Source organism: Heterodontus francisci, chromosome 3 (genome assembly GCF_036365525.1).
Source record: "Heterodontus francisci isolate sHetFra1 chromosome 3, sHetFra1.hap1, whole genome shotgun sequence".
NCBI lineage: Eukaryota > Metazoa > Chordata > Chondrichthyes > Heterodontiformes > Heterodontidae > Heterodontus > Heterodontus francisci.
In genome coordinates, this window is record NC_090373.1 from 59,584,458 (window position 1) to 59,603,635 (window position 19,178).

Genomic DNA, 19,178 nt, shown 5'->3' on the forward strand with positions numbered 1-19,178 from the left:
TTCCGTATACTGGCGACATGTTTAATATGAAAAAGCAGACAGTCCTGTCAACTGTCCATTGCTAATGTCTACCTCCAATGTCCTGTTTTTATGTAACATCGCTGTGTATAGCAATCAGTGCAGAAAATATGGGATACATTTTAAATGTAATAAGAAACCTGTAATGATTCAGTAAGGGTAGGAATGGTGGATGGCCTTTCCTGAGATCTGTTTGTAATGTTTTCCTACATACAATTTAAAATAATCTGGTGAGTCTGTGATTTCACCCTGTTCTAATTTGAATAAAAGTAAGATATTCAGTTCTGGGTTTTTGGTGCCCACTGACAAAATCACACACTAGTTCATTTTGATGCAAATTGGACTCATTTGCACACACTACTTTCCAAACAGCAAATATGCCCAGAGGTTTGAATAATCTGGACCAAACAGTTTGAAGAATCTGTGGCAAGCAGCTGAGACTCGAAGAAGTGCTGAAAAGCCATTTACTTTATGTCCCTGTGGCAGTAGATGGGTCAAAGCTACAGCCCAATGTTTAGGATCTTCAATGTGATTGACTTTTTTAACTGCCCTCTGAAGTGGCCTAACAACCCACTCAATTGTGTCAAATCACTACCAAGAATAACAGCATTGAGGCGAAGGGAATGGGTGGATGCACCTTCACCACACAGACTGCAGTGCCTTCAGAAGGCGGGCCATCTGCTCAGGGCAGTGAAGGATGATCAATAAATGCTGGCCTTGCCCTTGTCGCCTACATTCAAAGAATGAATTGAAAACAATTCTGAGCAGTGAAAAAATACATCCTGTTTACATGCAAATGAGACACTATCTGTAGGTTAACTTTCATGATTCATCTATCTGTTTCAGAAATCAAATCAAATTTCTTTTACTTGTTTTTCAAGTTAGCCCTGTGCAATGGTCAATATAATCATGGGGAATTGACTGCGTGGAATGGTGGGAAGAGTTAGGTGTGGTGTTACTTTCTGTTGGCTTACAAAACTGATCTGACTGTAAATTGATGCCAGCGTCTGATTCATCTAATAAATCTGACATCTAATTTAATACTCAATGAGTCACTAAAGGAATAACATTAAAGGAAGCAGAAACTGAGGCAATGTTCATAGTATTTTGTTTGTTTCTAACAAGCAGAAAAGCCGGTCTTCCAAGTTTTTTTTTGTCCTTCCAAAATGCAGTGAATTAATTTCCTGGTTGCATAACTAACACTGAAATAATTGCCAGATTGTCCCATGACACTCGCTCCCTTGGAGTTAATGCTGATGGCAATCTGACTCATTCCTGTGTAATAGTGCATGAGTGCCCCCTGCTGGCCAGCTGAAGTGCCTGCAAAGCGCAACAGAACATTCAGTTGGTAATGAAGCTCACCCCTCTAGTACATTGGCTCTTCCATTTTGGTTTGTAACTGTATTTTGAATGATGCCAATGTTTTTGCCTTTAATACTTTGTACTTGTTAGGTTATTACAAATAGTTAAGTCTCCGAGTAGCAATTTTTAAAAAATTCCCCTCTCTCCATGATCCCCCACCCCAAGCCCAAGTATTGGCTCTGTTTACTTGTCACCAATTTCCATTTAAGTCCTACTTTCTTGTGATGTTATGGACGTATGATGACTCAAAATAATATAATAATTGCAGTTGATATAACACAGTAGTTAAATAAATTATCACACCTGACCTATAGTACTTCAGAGAATAAGCAACTAGTGACATTCTGACCGAGATGTTGTATGCAGGAGGCGAGAGAGGTATGATTGTCTACCTAACATGATCCAGCTACTTTGTTGCAAGTACTTCATGCTTTCATAGATGGGCAGCAATCCAAGGAAGTTGCAATTTTTTTCTTGGGTCACTGTCTCAGGGGTCCAATGATGCCTGCCCAATGTAAAGCTGCACTTAAAAACAGTTCTGCACGATGATTTGGCTCCCCATACCCAGGTTTGCTGACCCAGACCTGTAATAGTTCAGTGGATGTGAGTTTCCAACTAGGTGGCAATCAGCTGCGCATAGCCCAGACACTGATGTTTTCTCAGTACTAGAGAACAGAGTACTTATTAACTTATTTAGCAAAGTAACACCACAATTGTATTAAAAACCAAGTGCTGGAAATACTCAGCAGGTCAAGCAGCATCTGTGCAGAGAGAAGCAGAGTTAACATTTCATGTCTGTGACATTTCATTAACTCTGCTTCTCGCTCCACAAAGGCTGCTTGACCTGCTGAGTATTTCCAACACTTGGTTTTTATTTCAGATTCCTGGCATCTGCAGTAATTTGCTTTTAATTTACCACAATTGTATTGTTGCAGGCCATATTTTGGCTTTATTTTTTGTTTTTACAGTTAATAGGAAAAGTACACAGGTAAATGTTTCAAGTTGGAGGAATATTATGGAATCTGGATGTCCAGCTATCCAGTTTCCAACGTATGATCTAACCTGTCAATTTTAGCTGTAGGTCTCCCCATTCTCTTCAGGGTTATAATCAGTGTTCTGTCTCTTGACCTGAATCCACTTTCTACCTACTAGTTGTCTACTTACTTTTCTCTATCAATTTAAAAAAAACATTCTTTTAAATCATTATTGTAAACTTTCAAGTCCTGAGGTGGAGGGATTGGGTCACCCCAACTACAAATTCATTGAGTTCTTGGTCACCATGTCTTTGGTGGAAGGTTGGCAGTAACCCTGTTACACAGTGTATCTGCCGAAGTTACACTGGCTGATCAGAAGAACCCCTAAGGAAATCCCTGCCTCATATCTTAACCATCACCAAGACCACTTATTTTCTCCTCCACACTACTGCCTTTTCTGCTCTTGTTCTCATCACTAGTGCCACCAAAATCCTTATTCATTTGTCACTTCCGGATTGACTTTTTCACTATTGTCTTGTGGCGCTCATACCCCAGCAACTTCCATTTGCTTCCCACCTCCAAACGTGAATTGCAAATTCTTTCCCTTGTTTACTGCTCCCTTCATAAAATCATGCTTCTTACCTCAGCAACCTCCTCCAGCTCCATGTGCTCGCTGTACTCCATCCTCAGTGACATACCCTTCAATCACCTTGGTCTCACATTCTGGAATTGTTTCTTTAAATTACTCTCCCTTGTTATCTCTTTGTTTTCAAAAGCTTCCTCATAATCTACTTCTTTGGCGATGTTATTTGTCCCCTCCTCTAGCGCTCCTCTTACTGCCGTTATTTGTACATTCTTGCCTCTGAGAAGCATCTTATATTACTATATACATGCAATTTTTGTTGCTGTTGAAGATATTTTTAAAAATTACACAATCAGGAAAGGCCTCTGACACAGACAAATATGAAGAGGACAATCTAAAATATAAACTGTTGCTATCTATTTTTGTGTAAAATATAAACTGCATTGTTTCTTCAAAAGATACCATACTTGTCATTTAGATGTTAAATATACATATTTTACATCAGGCTAAAACCTACACAACTCCCTCAAGCTTTTTTACTAGATAATTTCTGTATTTTATACTTAAATATTTAGAGAACGCCTAAAGAATATTTGCGATTGCCTGTTGACCAAGCAATATTAAAATTGAATGGTGTACTCGAAAAGCAGGCATTAATGGACTGAAAGATACAGGGTGCAACATATATGTTTCACGAATGGTCTTTCTTTGCTCGTCAGCCAGTTGGCATAATAATCAGGATAGAACTTGATACTGAATTGTACAATGCATGACTTATTACGCTAATGAATAAAAATTCCACAGGATTTTTGTTTCTGGGACATTTCGAACATTAAGATGATGAAGCTATAAATGTAAATATGGGCACAGCATAATATCCAGGACAAGCTCCTGATGCCATCCTGTTTTAGATAGCAACATTGATCCTATTAACACAGATTAGTTTAATGTTGTTGACAAAGTTGCTGGGTTTTTTGGCCAAGTTTTAATTAATAGCAGAGAATAGTTTGTTCAACATTGTCATCAAAATGTGAGAAGAGTGGGTTCTGAACATGAGTTGATAAGGAAGTCAGAAGATTATTGTTTTATGGATCTACATGAGCCTATAAGATATCAAACAGATCAGTGTGTAAGTTTTTTTTTAACATATACATTGGGTCCATGTGATGTCATTTTGAGTGAGGTGAATTGTGTCAATTTCATCATAGAACTGTCATGTCATTATCTGGAATGCTGAACCAAGAATACAGGAACAGATATCTGGTTGTGGAAAATCTATTGCCTGTTGGTAAACTTATTGCCTGTTGGTACTCTTTACAGTTTCTCCGAGACTTCCTGAATTTCTCTCTCAATTTTGGGAGATGTGTGCCTGTTGCAGTTGTCTCCGGTTGTATCTTGCTAATATGCTTCCAAATATGGAGAAAAGAAGTTGCCGCTGCATGTTGTTCAGCAGAGGGCCCCGCATACTGCAAGGGAAATTCTTTGACAGACATGTCCAAACACTGAAATAAAAGCAAAATACTGCGGATGCTGGAAATCTGAAACAAAAACAAGAAATGCTGGATTCACTCAGCAGGTCTGGCAGCATATGTGGAAAGAGAAGCAGAGTTAACGAAGAAGGGTCACTGACCCGAAACGTTAACTCTGCTTCTCTTTCCACAGATGCTGCCAGACCTGCTGAGTGAATCCAGCATTTCTTGTTTTTATGTCCAAACACTGAATGGCTTTCACTCTCCTAGGCAGAATTCCATATATAGTAGAAACAATTAGGAGCACAAAAGTTGTGAAATGGCAATTATGTGCTAACCTTATTTATGGGTATCTCCTCTTTAGATGTAAAAGCTGTTTTTTCTATCGTATTGGTGCCATTTGTATCCAGTTTGTATGTCACTATCTCCCTGACAGTAATAATTGTGCATAGTCCGTTTGAAGGATTTGGCTTGAATGTTCATTCTTGCTCGACTTTCTCACTTTATATTACTCTTTTTTGCCAATTTTGTATCACATCTGTCATGTTCAGTTAGGGATATGGACCCCGAAAAATTTGCAGGCCACGATTCCAGCTGCTACATCGGGATTATTCTCGGTGGAGCTCTCCAGTATCACCCTGTCTCGGAATTTTTAAACTACAATTCATTCTTGGAACCATAGAAAAACCATAGCAAAATTACGGCACAGAAGGAAGCCATTCAGCCTGTCATGTCCGTGCCAGATTCTTGGGATGTTGATATTTCTGGCAGGCCCGCATTTATTGCCCATCCCTAGTTACCCTGAGAAGGTGATGCTGGGCTTTCTCCTTGAACTGCTGGAGCCTTGTTTTGATGGTGGTCTCTCGATGTTAGGTAGGTGAGCAGCTTAAGATAATGGCCTCGGGATGATTCCCTGTGAAACACCTGCAGTGATGTCTTGGCCAGATTGACTGGCTTCTAACCACCACGACTACTTTTCTTATCAGCTATGACTGCAGCCACTGGTTTTATCCTTTGACTCCCATTGGCATCAGCTTTGCCAGGGCTCCTTGGCACCATACTTGCTCGATGTTGTTGGAAGCTACTTTCACCTCTGGCATTCAGCACTTGTGTTTGTTGATCACTCATTGGGAAGAGGTTATTGGAACAGTAATTGGCCAAGATAGACTCTCCTGATTTTTGTAGCTAGGACATACCTGGGCAATCTGGCACATAGCCAGATAAATGCTGGGGGTGGGTGGGTTGGGGGTTAGTGGGTGGAAGGAATGTTGAGAAGTTAAATCCTGAATGAGCTGACAGGATGTTTTCTGGGAACAAGGGATGGGGCAATTGGGTTGATACTCTGAGTAGACCAACATTGAATGCCTCAGTGCTTATGATAGAGGATACCAAGGGTAGAGCAGGAAGGGACTCATTGAGCGGAAACTCAAACATGTGGGTTGGAGTAAATCAAAGCAAGTTTCTAAGAGTGCTCTATTTTGCCATTTTCACAGTCAGAAGGTTGCAGGTTCAAGCCCCACTTCAGGTTTTGAGAATGTAATCTGAGCTGTCATTGCAGTGTGCTGAGGGAACGCCGCATTGTCGGAGGTGATCGCTGTTCATTTGAAATGTTAAACGTGGGGAAGAAGAAAGTATGTCTAGACAGAAGCCCCATATATCTATTCAGGCTGGCATAAAATATTTTATGACACGATTGGAAGAATGAAGAGATCGTCCTGTGTCTTGGCCAACATTCCTCCCTCAACCAACTCTTAACTGGCTATTTATCTTATTTACTGTTTGTGAGACCTTGTGTACCATTTGGTTGACCTGTCTGCCTAAATCAGTGACTGCATTTCAAAAGTAATTCCTTGACTGTAACATGCTTTTGGGACATTCTGAGGATGAGAGGAAGCTATGTAAACCCAAGCGTTTTCTTTGTGATTTAAAAACATTATTTTTAAATTGTGTAAAGGAAAATGTGCCACATTTTGGAGCCTGTATTTTACACCCGTAGATAAGATGACTGTGTAGAAGGAGCCCCTAAAAAAGGAAATCAGTTAGTTTTCCATAATTATTCTACATAATATTGTCAAAAGGAAATTTTTGTAATCATTGGATATTGGTCATGACGCAGATGGTAATTTTTTAAATGCACAGGACATTTCCTCCGTAGTGTGTGTGTAATAGCATTGTGTTTGTGGCTGCCTGCACCGAATTTGGCCTAACCATCAACCTCAAGAAAACGGACATCATGGGACAGGACGTCAGAAATGCCCCATCTATAAATATCGGCGACCACACTCTGGAAGTGGTTCAAGAGTTCACCTACCTAGGCTCAACTATCACCAGTAACCTGTCTCTTGATGCAGAAATCAACAAGCGCATGGGAAAGGCTTCCACTGCTATGTCCAGACTGGCCAAGAGAGTGTGGGAAAATGGCGCACTGACACAGAACACAAAAGTCCGAGTGTATCAAGCCTGTGTCCTCAGTACCTTGCTCTATGGCAGCGAGGCCTGGACAACGTATGTCAGCCAAGAGCGATGTCTCAATTCATTCCATCTTCGCTGCCTCCGGAGAATCCTTGGCATCAGGTTGCAGGACCATATCTCCAACACTGAAGTCCTCGAGGCGGCCAACATCCCCAGCATATACACTCTACTAAGCCAGTGGCGCCTGAGATGGCTTGGCCATGTGAGCCGCATGGAAGATGGCAGGATCCCCAAAGACACATTGTACAGCGAGCTCGCCACTGGTATCAGACCCACCGGCCGTCCATGTCTCCGCTTTAAAGACGTCTGCAAACGCGACATGGAGTCCTGTGACATTGATCACAAGTCGTGGGAGTCAGTTGCCAGCGATCGCCAGAGCTCGCGGGCAACCATAAAGGCGGGGCTAAAGTGTGGCAAGTCGAAGAGACTTCGTAATTGGCAGGAAAAAAGACAGAATCGCAAGGGGAGAGCCAACTGCGTAACAGACCTGTCAACCAATTTTATCTGCAGCACCTGTGGAAGAGTCTGCCAGTCTAGTATTGGCCTTTATAGCCACTCCAGGCGCTGCTTCACAAACCACTGACCACCTCCAGGTACTTACCCATTGTCTCTATAGACAAGGAGGCCAAAGAAGATTGTATGCTAGTACTGGATAGTTATTTCATTATTACATAAACCATGGAGAAAATTTCTCCCCTCCCTGCCAAGTGCCCTCCCCCAGCTCTATAAAATGGCATTTTCAGCACAACTAGGAAAACAAAAACAGTGCTTTTCTATACATGCTGGTCATGTCTTCATCCCAGCCCATCTAATATGCTAGTTGTAGGGATAGATCAGTTCTGATATCCTGTGTAAATACTGAATGTGATTAATTCATCCAAGGGACATACAGGTTATAGGTTGAAAAATCATTGCACTTCTGATCTAGAGATTCAAGGGACACTTTTTTTTGGTAAAGCACTGCTCCTGGTACAGAGCCACACTAGCGAGGAGTGTGGGCTGTAAAATCAGAACTACAAACCTTCAGTGCTGTCTCTGCGAATGAAGCTCTGTACTGGAAATGGAACGTTGCAAAATTAACCTCTCTATCTCCCACTTTTACAGTATAGCATTAAAATTAAATATGTGCTGGAGTTTACTGCAGTCATACTACAATTAAAAGTATTTGTCTGCTTTACTATTATCCCTAACTTCGTCAGTTTAAGGTTTCTGACTGCTTCCTGTTACAGATTTTCATCTCGGTCAACTGCCTCAGCACAGACTTCTCATCACAGAAAGGAGTCAAAGGGCTACCATTGAATATCCAGATTGATACATACAGTTACAACACCCGAAGCAACAAGCCCATCCACAGGGCTTATTGCCAGATTAAAGTCTTCTGTGACAAGGTATGCTGATGGACTAATGGGCCTAATTTTATCCTTCATGGTGCTTTTTCTTTGGTCAAGCATAGATCATGTCTAGGTTTCTAAAAAGTACTTCATTGGCTGCAAAGCAATTTGGGGCAGTCTGAGGTTGTCAAAAGTGCTAGCTTAAATGCAAGTCTTTAAGTTAAAGAATGATTTGCACAAAATAAGTTTGGTAGATTGCAAAATAGCAGGACAGCCAAGCCATAGTGTAAGGGCTCACATCTGCAAACTCAAATTACAACTTGTGCACATTCCTCACAGTATTGTGTAATACAGCAAGTTGCACATTGTCTGCAAAGGGAACAGGCCTGATGATCAAAGTGGCCTTTTGTCATTACATATTTACATTCCTATACAATTGAAAAATAAATGATAAATGCACATAGAGGTGAAGAAAATGATAGTGCCATTTTGTAAATGCCAGCCTTGTTTGGGTAGCAGCTTCATAGAGGCATATTTAGCATAATATAAAAGACAATGCAATTAATTTTGACTTTTGGTGATAGCACCATTTTACGCTATCAGATTAGCCACCTGTTACACAGCAATTTAGTCAATAGATATGAAAATCAGGAGAGGTTTACAATGGGCGCTTGATCTGATAGAACCCACTTTACACAGTTGCCCAAAGCTAAAATCGCCCCCAGTCTATTTGACAAGTTATTTTGTTCTTGAGACACGCCACAAAAATGGGTTACATTCTTCTGCCTTTTTATTTACTTGTTGGAGCAATATTTTACGAACAAGTACAATAGATGGGTCCTTTTTCCAATGAAAACCTGGCCGGTTACAAATAATTTAGGTAGAGGGAGGAAGGCTTCCTCTTAGTGCTGAGTAACTGGTGTTGCAGACTGAACTCCTGTGCTGCAATAAAACTGTATGCAAGGAGCTTTACTTGTGGCCATGTTATTGAGATGTCCTGCTTAAGATGATTTATTCTTTAACTCAATGTAAATAATATTGGAAACTACAGTAAAATTGATAAGAATATATTTTTCCACATGACATTGATCATACAGGGTGCTGAACGAAAGATAAGAGATGAGGAGCGTAAACAATCTCGTAAAAAGTCCAAATCCAGTGATAACAGTTCCCATCTGAACACCTGTGAGTATTGAAACATATAAAAGCTCCAAAACCAGGAGAATGTGTATGGATATTGTAAAGAGAAAAAAAAGATGCTTCATGTCAGATTGTGCACAGATTTTTGAGATTACAGATCGAGCTAGGGGTTTATTTAATTTTGATTTATTTTTTAGCATGATAATTGTAAATTTTATCAGTCTGCCAAATAAAAACACATGAATTTTGCAAAACTTTTTTTCAGACTTGCTGCCTTTTTCAGGTCATTCAAATATAGGGTGGAATTTTCAAAAGGTGTCGCTGTTGAAATGGGACCTGTAAAGGTTCGGGAACCTGTTGACAGCTTCAGCGGGCTGAGCCACATCACGAATGTCTTGTCTTCAGGTTCCTCGGCCAGTTAGAGAGGACTGGTGTGATGTGCCAGATCTGTCAAAGGAAAGATTTCTAATTAAAGGGACCCTGCAGGATCTCAACCATGTCACTTTAATGGGTCAAATCGCCAACTAATGTAATTCATCGCCATTGGTCCTTCCACGATCTTTCCTTATTGCTCTCATTTTGTGATTTTCTGTTTGCAGTCCAGGACCAAAAGTTACAGCTGATCCCCAACTACAAGCAGTTGGAGGCCACTATCTTCAAATCCATTCCTGACCTTGTCACTCAGCCAGTTCTCTTCATTCCTGATATCCAGCAGCGCACTGTGCATGTACGTGTCACCTTCGGTTTGATATGAGCTTGTTTGTAATAGCTGACTTCACTTTTAGCATTGCAGTAACATAATGCATTACCTGGCAATGCTGCAGAAGTCTTTTACCTTTCAAGAAAAACAGAATGGCTTCTGACATTTCCTCTTTAGTTGTGGCATACAGATTCATCAGGTGGGGAGCGGGGGGTGGCGTGGACAGTAGGTGATCATCCGAAGGTTTCTGTACCCATGTTTAACCTGATGCCATGTGACTTTGTGGGGTCCGGCGTCAATGTTGAGGACTCCTAGGGAAACTCCCTCGTGACTGTATACCACTATGCCACCACCTCTGGTGGAATCGTCCTGTCGTTGGGAGAGGACATACCCAGGGGTGGTGATGTTGATATCTATGCCAGGCTGTTGCTTGACTAATCTGTGGGACAGCTCTCCCAATTTTAAGCAGCACCTTGATTTTAAAATTCTCATCCTTGTTTTCAAATCTCCCCAGGGCCATTTTCCTCCCTATCTCTGTAATTTCATCCAGCCTCACAACCCTCCGAGATGTCTCCGCTCATTTAATTCTGGCCTCTTGTGCATCTCTGATTTTAATCGCCCCACCATTGGTGGCCATACTTTCAATTACCTAGGCCCTAAGCTCTGGAATTCCCTCCTTACACCTCTCCACCTCTCTCTTTCTTTCCTCCTTTAATACTTTCCTTAAAACTTGGTCTTTGACCAAGCTTTTAGTCATCTGCCTTAATACCTCCTCATGTGGCTCACTGTTAAATTTTATAACGCTCCTGTGAAATGCCTTGAGATGCTTTACTACATTAAAGGTGCCATATAAATGCAAGTTGTTGTTGTAAGCTCACTAAAACGTTTGATTAGTTAATTCTGAAATTGTGGGTTGGTTTGTAGATTACTGAAGCAAGGGTACTGAAGTTATTAAGTTTTCTGACGGTTGTGATTTTATTAAAGTCAGCTGAACTAGTGATGGCATCTTGTGTTTTTTCACAGGGATTCAATGTCGGAGCAGATGAGCTAGAAGGTGAAGGGTAAGTTTGTTCTTCAATAAATTTCAAATTCATGCCAATATATAGTTCACTCGTATGTTTTATTCTCTTTATATTTTTATATTTGAGCGTGTTTATGTCCCAGATATACAGCAATGCAATAAAGATGCCAGCGCCAACAGCATGTTTGATGTATGTTATACAATAACCTCTGTTGAAAGCTGAGGTTTCTTTAAAAACAATTTTCTTCCTTCTCCCCTTGAAGTGGTGACTCAACTAGAGTACGGTCTCAGCTGGTGGCTAATCTTCAGTCCTCGTGAAAGTGATCATTCTGCAGAGTAAACACACATAATGGGCTGCATTTTATTCTGACAGCGGGTCGGAAGGCGGGGGTGGGACCCCACCTCTCCCTCCGTCAGACCCCCAAAGCCATTTAAAGTAATTAACTGCCCGCCATCTGGGACATTGTCCCTTTCAGGGATGAGCTTCCGCCTCCAAGAGCTGCCAGCCAATTGGAAGGCCAGCAGCTCTGCAGTACTGGCAGTGGCACCAGGAGTAGTGGTGACTGCTGGCACTGCAGGAGGTTCTGCAGCATGATGTCCAGAGACCCCGGGAGATATAAGTGGAGTCGGGGTGGCTGGGGCTAGTCAGGCAAGCCCCAACGGAGGAGTGGTGTTGGTGAGGATGGTGGGTGTCTTCCCCGGGTGGGCAGCGATCACTGCTGGGGGACCTGGCGGGGGCCCTGCATTGCCCCCAAAGGAGGGTCCTTTGATATGATATCTATGATAAAGAGGCAGCAGTTGGGGCAAGGCAATAGGACGAAGGCGCTTCGATAAAATAACATATTTAATAGGAATTGTAGCTGTACAGAAACTTTACATGAGTATAATCCTCATTGAATCAATTATCCAAACTGTAGTCTCTTGAATTTCCTTCTTCCACCTTTATCTTAAATACTTTGTAATCCTGTCATTTTAAATGCAAGAGATGCATTTGAGAAGATAAAATCCATAGTATGTTCCTCATTCTTCTTTGTCTCCCGAGACAAGGAGGCCAATGTGTAAGCGCCTGGAGGTGGTCAGTGGTTTGTGGAGCAGCGCCTGGAGTGGCTATAAAGGCCAATTCTCGAGTGACAGACTGTTCCACAGGTGCTGCAGAAAAAATTGGTTGTCGGGGCTGTTACACAGTTGGCTCTCCCCTTGCGCTTCTGTCTCTTTTCCTGTCAACTGCTAAGTCTCTTTGACTCATTAATAGCTACATTTCCCTATTATCATGGACTAATCTCAGTACATTGTGACATGAACTCTCACTCTGCAGTATATCTACACTTATTTCACTGTATAATGGGCTAGATATTTCTGCTGATAGTAACCAGTACAAACACATTTCCACCAGATGCTACCATTAAAATTGATAAGCTTATAACTTCCGCCACTTTCTAGTTCTGTAAATAAAGGGTTAGTACTTGGATAGGACAAGCTGTCCTATTTGCTCGCACCCAATGTTTCTTTCTCTTTATGGTAATATTACTGGTGACAGCCGGCCAGATAGAAACAGCTGTTATTCTTGGAGCAGTGGCACTTTTCTGCCCACTGGATGTTTCCAACTCAGATAGTTTGAGTCATGTCTTGGGCAAGATGTAGTTGCCTTCTCCACCAACAACGCCAACACCAAAGTCAATTCCCACCTTTGATATGTGGTTTAACCTCTTTTTGCTCCACTTTGTTTATGTGGATTCTCACGCAAAGACAAAGGTAGACAGGAAAAAGCAGTTTATGAAGGAGCAAGCTGGGTATGGGAGACTACCAGCACTGAATGCATTTCTAGGTCCTCGATTCAGAAATAAATCTGAACCTAGGATACAGGATGGGTCATAGCATTAAAAAGACTTGCATTTTGAAGAAAAGTCTTAGGTGGGTCTAGGCCAACATGTGCTCTTTGCAGCATTTGAAATATTTAACGTACCGAATATGCATCTCCTTTACAGCGATTGCCAGAATTTTACTGTTCACTGCACCAAATAGTATCAGTCCCAACCCTTTGAGTGCCCTTTATGACAGTGTATACACATATCCTGCTTGTGATCAATTTTCAGCAGATCTGCAATTTTCACTGTTTCAAAACCTTTTTACACATTGCAAACAATGAAAATTGCAACTTTCAAAAGGGGAATATGTAGGAAAAAGCAATCTTTGGAAAATGTAATTCCTAATGAGTAGCAATTTAACCACTGCATTGGACTTCTGAACAGTACCTGCAATTGATCTTTCAGATCAGGGCTGAAGAGGCTGTCATACCTGCCTGAAGAAAATTTTGGTTCACCCAATAAGATCCTCAGGATAGAAGAGCCAAATAAAGGTAAATGTTTCTAGTGGACTGGAGATATGGAGCAGTGTTGAGCACCTAGCTCCATTATTCAAAAAATTATTACTGGGGAATGATCGAAATCCCAACTATACCAACTTTATGTAATCCATGTGAACTAAAAATGGTTTATGGAAGATGAAAATGGCTTCCACCGGTAAGTAGTGTGACTTATTTTGATTTGGGATGTAATTTGTTCTATAGATTTTTTTCTTTTAAAAAAAGTGAAATAGGCTTAAAATGATGCTGTGTGATAGCAGTATCTCCTGTCCCCAATACTTCAGATTAAGACCCTTATCCTTGTGTTGAAGTCCCTTCGCAGCTTTATCCCTCCTTATCGCTGTAACCTCCTCTCGCCCTACACCCACCTCCTAAACTCTCCATTCTTCTGATTCTGCCCTTTAGTGAAACTTCTCTCCCTTTGTCCCACAATGGCAGCTGTATGTTCCACATTTTATTATTTGCTTTGATGCAAAATGGGAGGATTTGATTTGTTGAAACCTCTCTGTTATATTCCTTTTTCGCCATTCTGAGAATAGCAGAGCCGGGGGGGAAAATTCAGACACGTATTTTGTCCCAGACGCCATAGAAACAAGGGAGAATGACTCATCCAAGTAGCTATGAGAGCCTTGCTGAGACTCATGGGGTTGCAGCCTAGCTGGGGGATGAGTGTTTCCTCACTAGCATTTTAACCACTTATTACAAAGCTTATAGCACTAATCCTTTCCTGTTCAGAAACTTTCTATTCGTATTGAAAAATTATTCAGGGATGCCACAAATGGGTGTACAGAATATGATTTAATTGATTTGTGAAGTTAAAGAGCACCAATTGAGATCTATTGGGTAATTTCCCATGGGTGAGCTAACTCACTTGGCTCAAGTAAGCATGAAACTTCCACCTGACCTGGGTGTGAGCAGTCTCTTTAATACATTGATGTATGACTATCTCTGGCCATTCAGATAATTCTTAATCCTTCACTTTAATTTGCTGAATCTCTGCAGCTTTTCCTAACTTTAAAAAAGTTGTTTATTTGTTTGTACTAATTTTCATATGCAATCTCCTTTTTATTTCAATTTAGTTATCTTCAATTTACTTGGCTTTTTGAGCTCCTCCTTTATATCCTAGAAGATTAAATAGTCTTGTTATAAAACCTGTTTCAAAAATTGGTTAGTGATTAAAATCCTAACTTTGTTCTGACTATTCTTGTGTTCTTTGCTTTTTTTATTAGTTTTTTAAAAATCATTGCTGCTCTTAATCTTCCTTGGACATGTTGTGTGCTCAAAAATATTGAAATCAAACCCCACTGCAGTGCACGTTGTGTGTGTTGAAACTCTGCAAAGAGCTGCAGTTTCCTTATTAATCTCTACAACTGATCAGCCGGCTCTGCTACAATGCCCAGTTCATGTGGGTGGTTAAAATGATGCAATTAACACCAACTCTGCTGCAGCAATTAGCTGAACTGTACCGACACACGGGTTATGCGTGTTTGTGCACAGAAGTCTGTCTGACTTCAGACCAATTTAAGACAAAAGCTTAAATCCTTGGGGAAATATGCAGTCCTGGTTTCCTTGCACCATTGAACTGAAATGTCTTGCTGCTGACAGTAACTTCTAGGCACCTAAAACTTGATGGCTGGACTGTTGCTTTCTGATGGTCCCAGTGCTGGAAATCTGATGAGGCGGACTGGTGAATTTCTGGGGTCAGATCTATCCGCAGCCTTCTGGAGGATTCACATCTGCACTTGAGAGCTTGCTGCATGAGGTGGGGGGTGGGGGGGTGGGTATTGTTGGGGCGGGAGGGTGGTGGTGGAGTGTCTAGTGCCGCAGGAGACGATTGCTTACAACAGTTTAAAGCAGCCTAGAAGATTTTTTTTCTAAATTCCTGACACTGACAAAGTGGCAGAATCTGCTGATGTGAAACTCTCCATTGTGTTGGTTCATTCTTGGGACTTACCCTCCTCCCAAAATTGGACACCTGTTCAGGAACTTTCTATTCACTGTGTTCCTAAAGTCCAGTGTTGATGATGTAAACTGGGACATATAAGGTCACTCCATGAGTCAGTCCAGCCAGACTGACACTGGAAAATATAATGCATACAAAAATTTGAAAAATGAAAATAGATCAGGCAACTTTTTTGGAATGGATTTTCTACTTTAACTCGAAAAATGATCAACCTTTTCATTTACAGTTTGTGAAAGTTACTTTGAAGTAGATGGTGAGAAAAATTGTCCTGTTTATGTATCTGTTATTTTTGGGGAACATCTTTTGCTTTTATGCTGGATGTTGTACATTATGTACAGGGTAGTATATTCAGTATAATACCACAGATGAGGAATGAATGATAAATTACCAGGCTGCTTATCTGACATTCAGTACTGGATGAGCAGGAATTTCCTTCAATTAAATATTGGGAAGACTGAAGCCGTTGTTTTCAGTGCCTCCTCCAAACTCCATTCCTTAGTTACTGATGCTAACCCCCTCCCTGACAATAGTTTGAGATTAAGCCAGTCTGTTCACAACCTTGGGGTCAAATGTGACACCCAGATGAGCTTCCAACCTCATTCGTGCCACCACTAAGACTGCCTATTTCCACCTCTCTAACATCACCCCTATTTCAGCTCATCTGCTATTGAAATCCTTAATCATGCTTTCGTTACCTCTAGAATTAATAATTCAAATGCACTCCTGGCTGGTCTCCCACATTCTATTCTTTGTATCTTGAGGTCATCTAAAACTCTGCCTGTGTCTTAAGTTGAACCAAGTCCCGTTCCCCTATCGCCCTTGTGCTCGCTGGCCTACGTTGGCACCCGGGTCAAGCAATGCCTTGATATTAAAATTCTCATCCTCTTTTTCAAATCCCTCCATGGCCTTGCCCCTCCCTATCTCTGTAATCTCCGTCAGCCCCACAAAGCTCTGAGATAACTGTGCTCCTCTAATTCTGGCCTCTTGTGCATCCTTGATTTTAATCGCTCCACCACTGGTGGCTGTGCCTTCAGTTGCCTAGGTCCCAAGCTCTGGAATACCCTCTCTCCCCCTCTCCCCCTCACCCCCTCACCCCCTCACTTTCCTCCTTTAAGACACTCCTTAAAACCTACCTCTTTGACCAAGGTTTTGGTCATCTGGCCTAATATCTCCTTTTGTGGCCTGATGTTGTATTTTGTTTTATAATGCTCCTGTAAAGTGCCTTGGGATGTTTATTACGTTAAAGGTGCTATATAAATGTAAGTTGTTGTCGATGATGACATTATCCCATAAGTACTATCAACTTGCCATGTGGAGCAGTTCTAACCTTCAACTGACTAAAAGTTCATGCACCATGTGGAAGTAAAACCAAGCTACCTTCATATAATCACTGTTATTTGTTGGATATAAATAGCTGGCAGCACAATGGTAAGCAAAGAGCATTTGGCACTGGTGCAGCGTACTTTTGTAAGTGTGTATGTGAACTCTGTTCACAAGCACTATTTTGACAAGCACAGGTGTGCAGACTGGATCCAGTACTGATGCAGAAAGCTGCACAGAGGAAAGTTCCAAGCTCTGTGACTTCCCTCAGTTTGAATGCTGATTTTCAATTATTTAGTTGGTTAGATTAATGGTAGCTTCCTGTTGATGTGGAAAATCTATTTGGATGCTGTTGAAACCCCACGTGTAACATCAGTGATAATGTGAGTTACTCCCTGCTTGCATCCTAAATTGCAGATATCATAACATCCTGATACTTCTATCAAATCCGTATCCACTTTAATTCCAAACTCTTCAAAACAAAACTGTCTATGTCTTATCAAGCTGTCGTGTTTCAGTTACAGTACCAGAGAAGGTATCACAAATGTCTTCACTGTAAATCTTTTTATTTGGACTCTTGCTGTCTGTTTTCAGTTTTGCTCTACGTCAGGAAGGAATGTGAAGAGGTTTTTGATGCACTAATGTTGAAAACTCCTTCTCTGAAAGGTCTAATGGAGGCGGTAAGTAAAAGAAAACTGGCTCTGAATAACCTGGTGTTCTGTCATCAAGTTACTTTCTCATTTTTTCTGATTATTCCATCTACACAGTAAATACAGGTATCAATGTGGATATTTCTCACTTATGGGCCGGAATTTTATGCCACCCCAATGAGCCGGTTTTGGCGCAAAATAGAGCGGGAGGATCTAGGAGGCCTTAGCGACCCGCTGCCACCTCCATCCCACTTTACGTAGGGTGGGAGGGTGGGGGCGAAAACGGGCCGCCTGTCCCAGGCCAATCAAGGCCCTTAAGTTGTCAATTAACGGCCACTTAAGTGCCTTCGCCTGCCTCCACGTGGATTTTACGCATGGCAAGCAGGTGTCCTGGAGCTGGGAAAGGCCGCCCGGTAAAAGCTGGCAGCCTCTCAGCGCCCCAGGGTGCCCGATTGAGGGCCATCCCTGCTTCCCCAACCACCCCTAGGAACCAAGACGTCCCCCCTTCCCTGCCCCCCCCCCCCCCCCCCTCCCAAACACCCAAGCGGCTATTCTTGCTTCGCCGGGGCCTTACCGATTACCCCCGGCGAGGCAACCAGAATTCGCCTTGGATCCTGGCTCCCGGGCATCCTCTTGGGTCGGCTGGGCTGCAGTCCCAGCAGTGGCCACAGCTCCTGGTGGCGATGCTGGGACTAAGAGCTGCTGGCCCGCTGATTGGCCAGCAGCCCAATGAGGCAGGATCTCCTCCCTCAAGCGGGTGGAAGTCCTGTCTCAGAACAATCAAAGCTTGGGGACCCATAAAATGCGAGTCTGATCCCCAGGCAAGGCGGAAGTGGGTTCTCCACCGGCTTTTACATTGGGCGGATGGGAGCTCGCCACCAATGTAAAATGCAGCCTTTTGGTAGCAGATGATGTTGCAGTGTCCACAAAAGTTTTTCAAAAACATGTATGCATTTCATAAAAATAGTTCCTATTATAGGTATGAAACAGAATCAAGCTTTCTTTGTGTTACTAATCATCTTGCTCTCTGCTGAAAGAAGGAAGACCATAATTTGAAGGCTGACAAAATTTCCATATATTTCAAAAAGGTTTAGCAAACAGGACATCATCAATAAAAACATAAGTTACGAAAGCAAAGCATTGGAAACTCGCAAGCTCAGCACTGATGAAGCCAATTGCGATGCTTCATATTCTTCATGTTCTTCTGAACTAGCCACATGGGGATGTAAGGGGTGATGGGCGGGGGACATCCAGGCTCAATTTATAATATAGCAATTGCTATTGGCCACCTCCAGTAATAGAGCATCAGTGTTGAGTTTTTCTTTATATAATCACTGTATTTGCACATACAAAGATTAAATTCCTCTCACTATTTACCTGATTGTATATGATACTAAAGACCTAGACATGCCTATTGGGAGCATAATTTCAACATTGGTCAATGAAACAAAATTTGGAAATGTAGTAAACAGTGAAAAGGATGGTGGCAGAACTTAGGGCAGATTGATGAAATAGGTTGACACATGGCATATTAAATGTAATGCAGAGATGTGTGAAGTGATGCAATTTGAAAGGAAGAATGGAGATAGGCAATATAAAATCAAATGGTACAATGTTAAAGGGCTGCAGGAACAGAAACCTGGGAGTTCACATACAGAAATCTTTGAAGGTGGCAGGACAAGTCAATAAGGCTGCTTAAAGAAAAAAGCTTATGGGATCCTTGGCCTTATAAACAGAGGCAGAGTGTAAAACAAGGAAGTTGTGGAAAATCTTTATAAATCACTGGTTAGACTTCAGGAGTATTGTGTTGAAT

The 19,178-nt window shown here is 41.7% G+C and overlaps 1 protein-coding gene across 1 annotated transcript in view; it reads left to right on the forward strand.

The window, feature by feature from the left end:
* grhl1 (grainyhead-like transcription factor 1) overlaps positions 1-19,178 on the forward strand; it is a 91,468-nt gene that overhangs the window by 65,808 nt on the left and 6,482 nt on the right. Inside the window, exons 9-14 of the mRNA XM_068017551.1 lie at positions 8,108-8,266; positions 9,307-9,367; positions 9,949-10,076; positions 11,073-11,110; positions 13,341-13,426; positions 17,310-17,395. Coding sequence (XP_067873652.1) covers positions 8,108-8,266; positions 9,307-9,367; positions 9,949-10,076; positions 11,073-11,110; positions 13,341-13,426; positions 17,310-17,395 — 558 coding nt within the window. The remainder of the gene's footprint in view (positions 1-8,107; positions 8,267-9,306; positions 9,368-9,948; positions 10,077-11,072; positions 11,111-13,340; positions 13,427-17,309; positions 17,396-19,178) is intronic.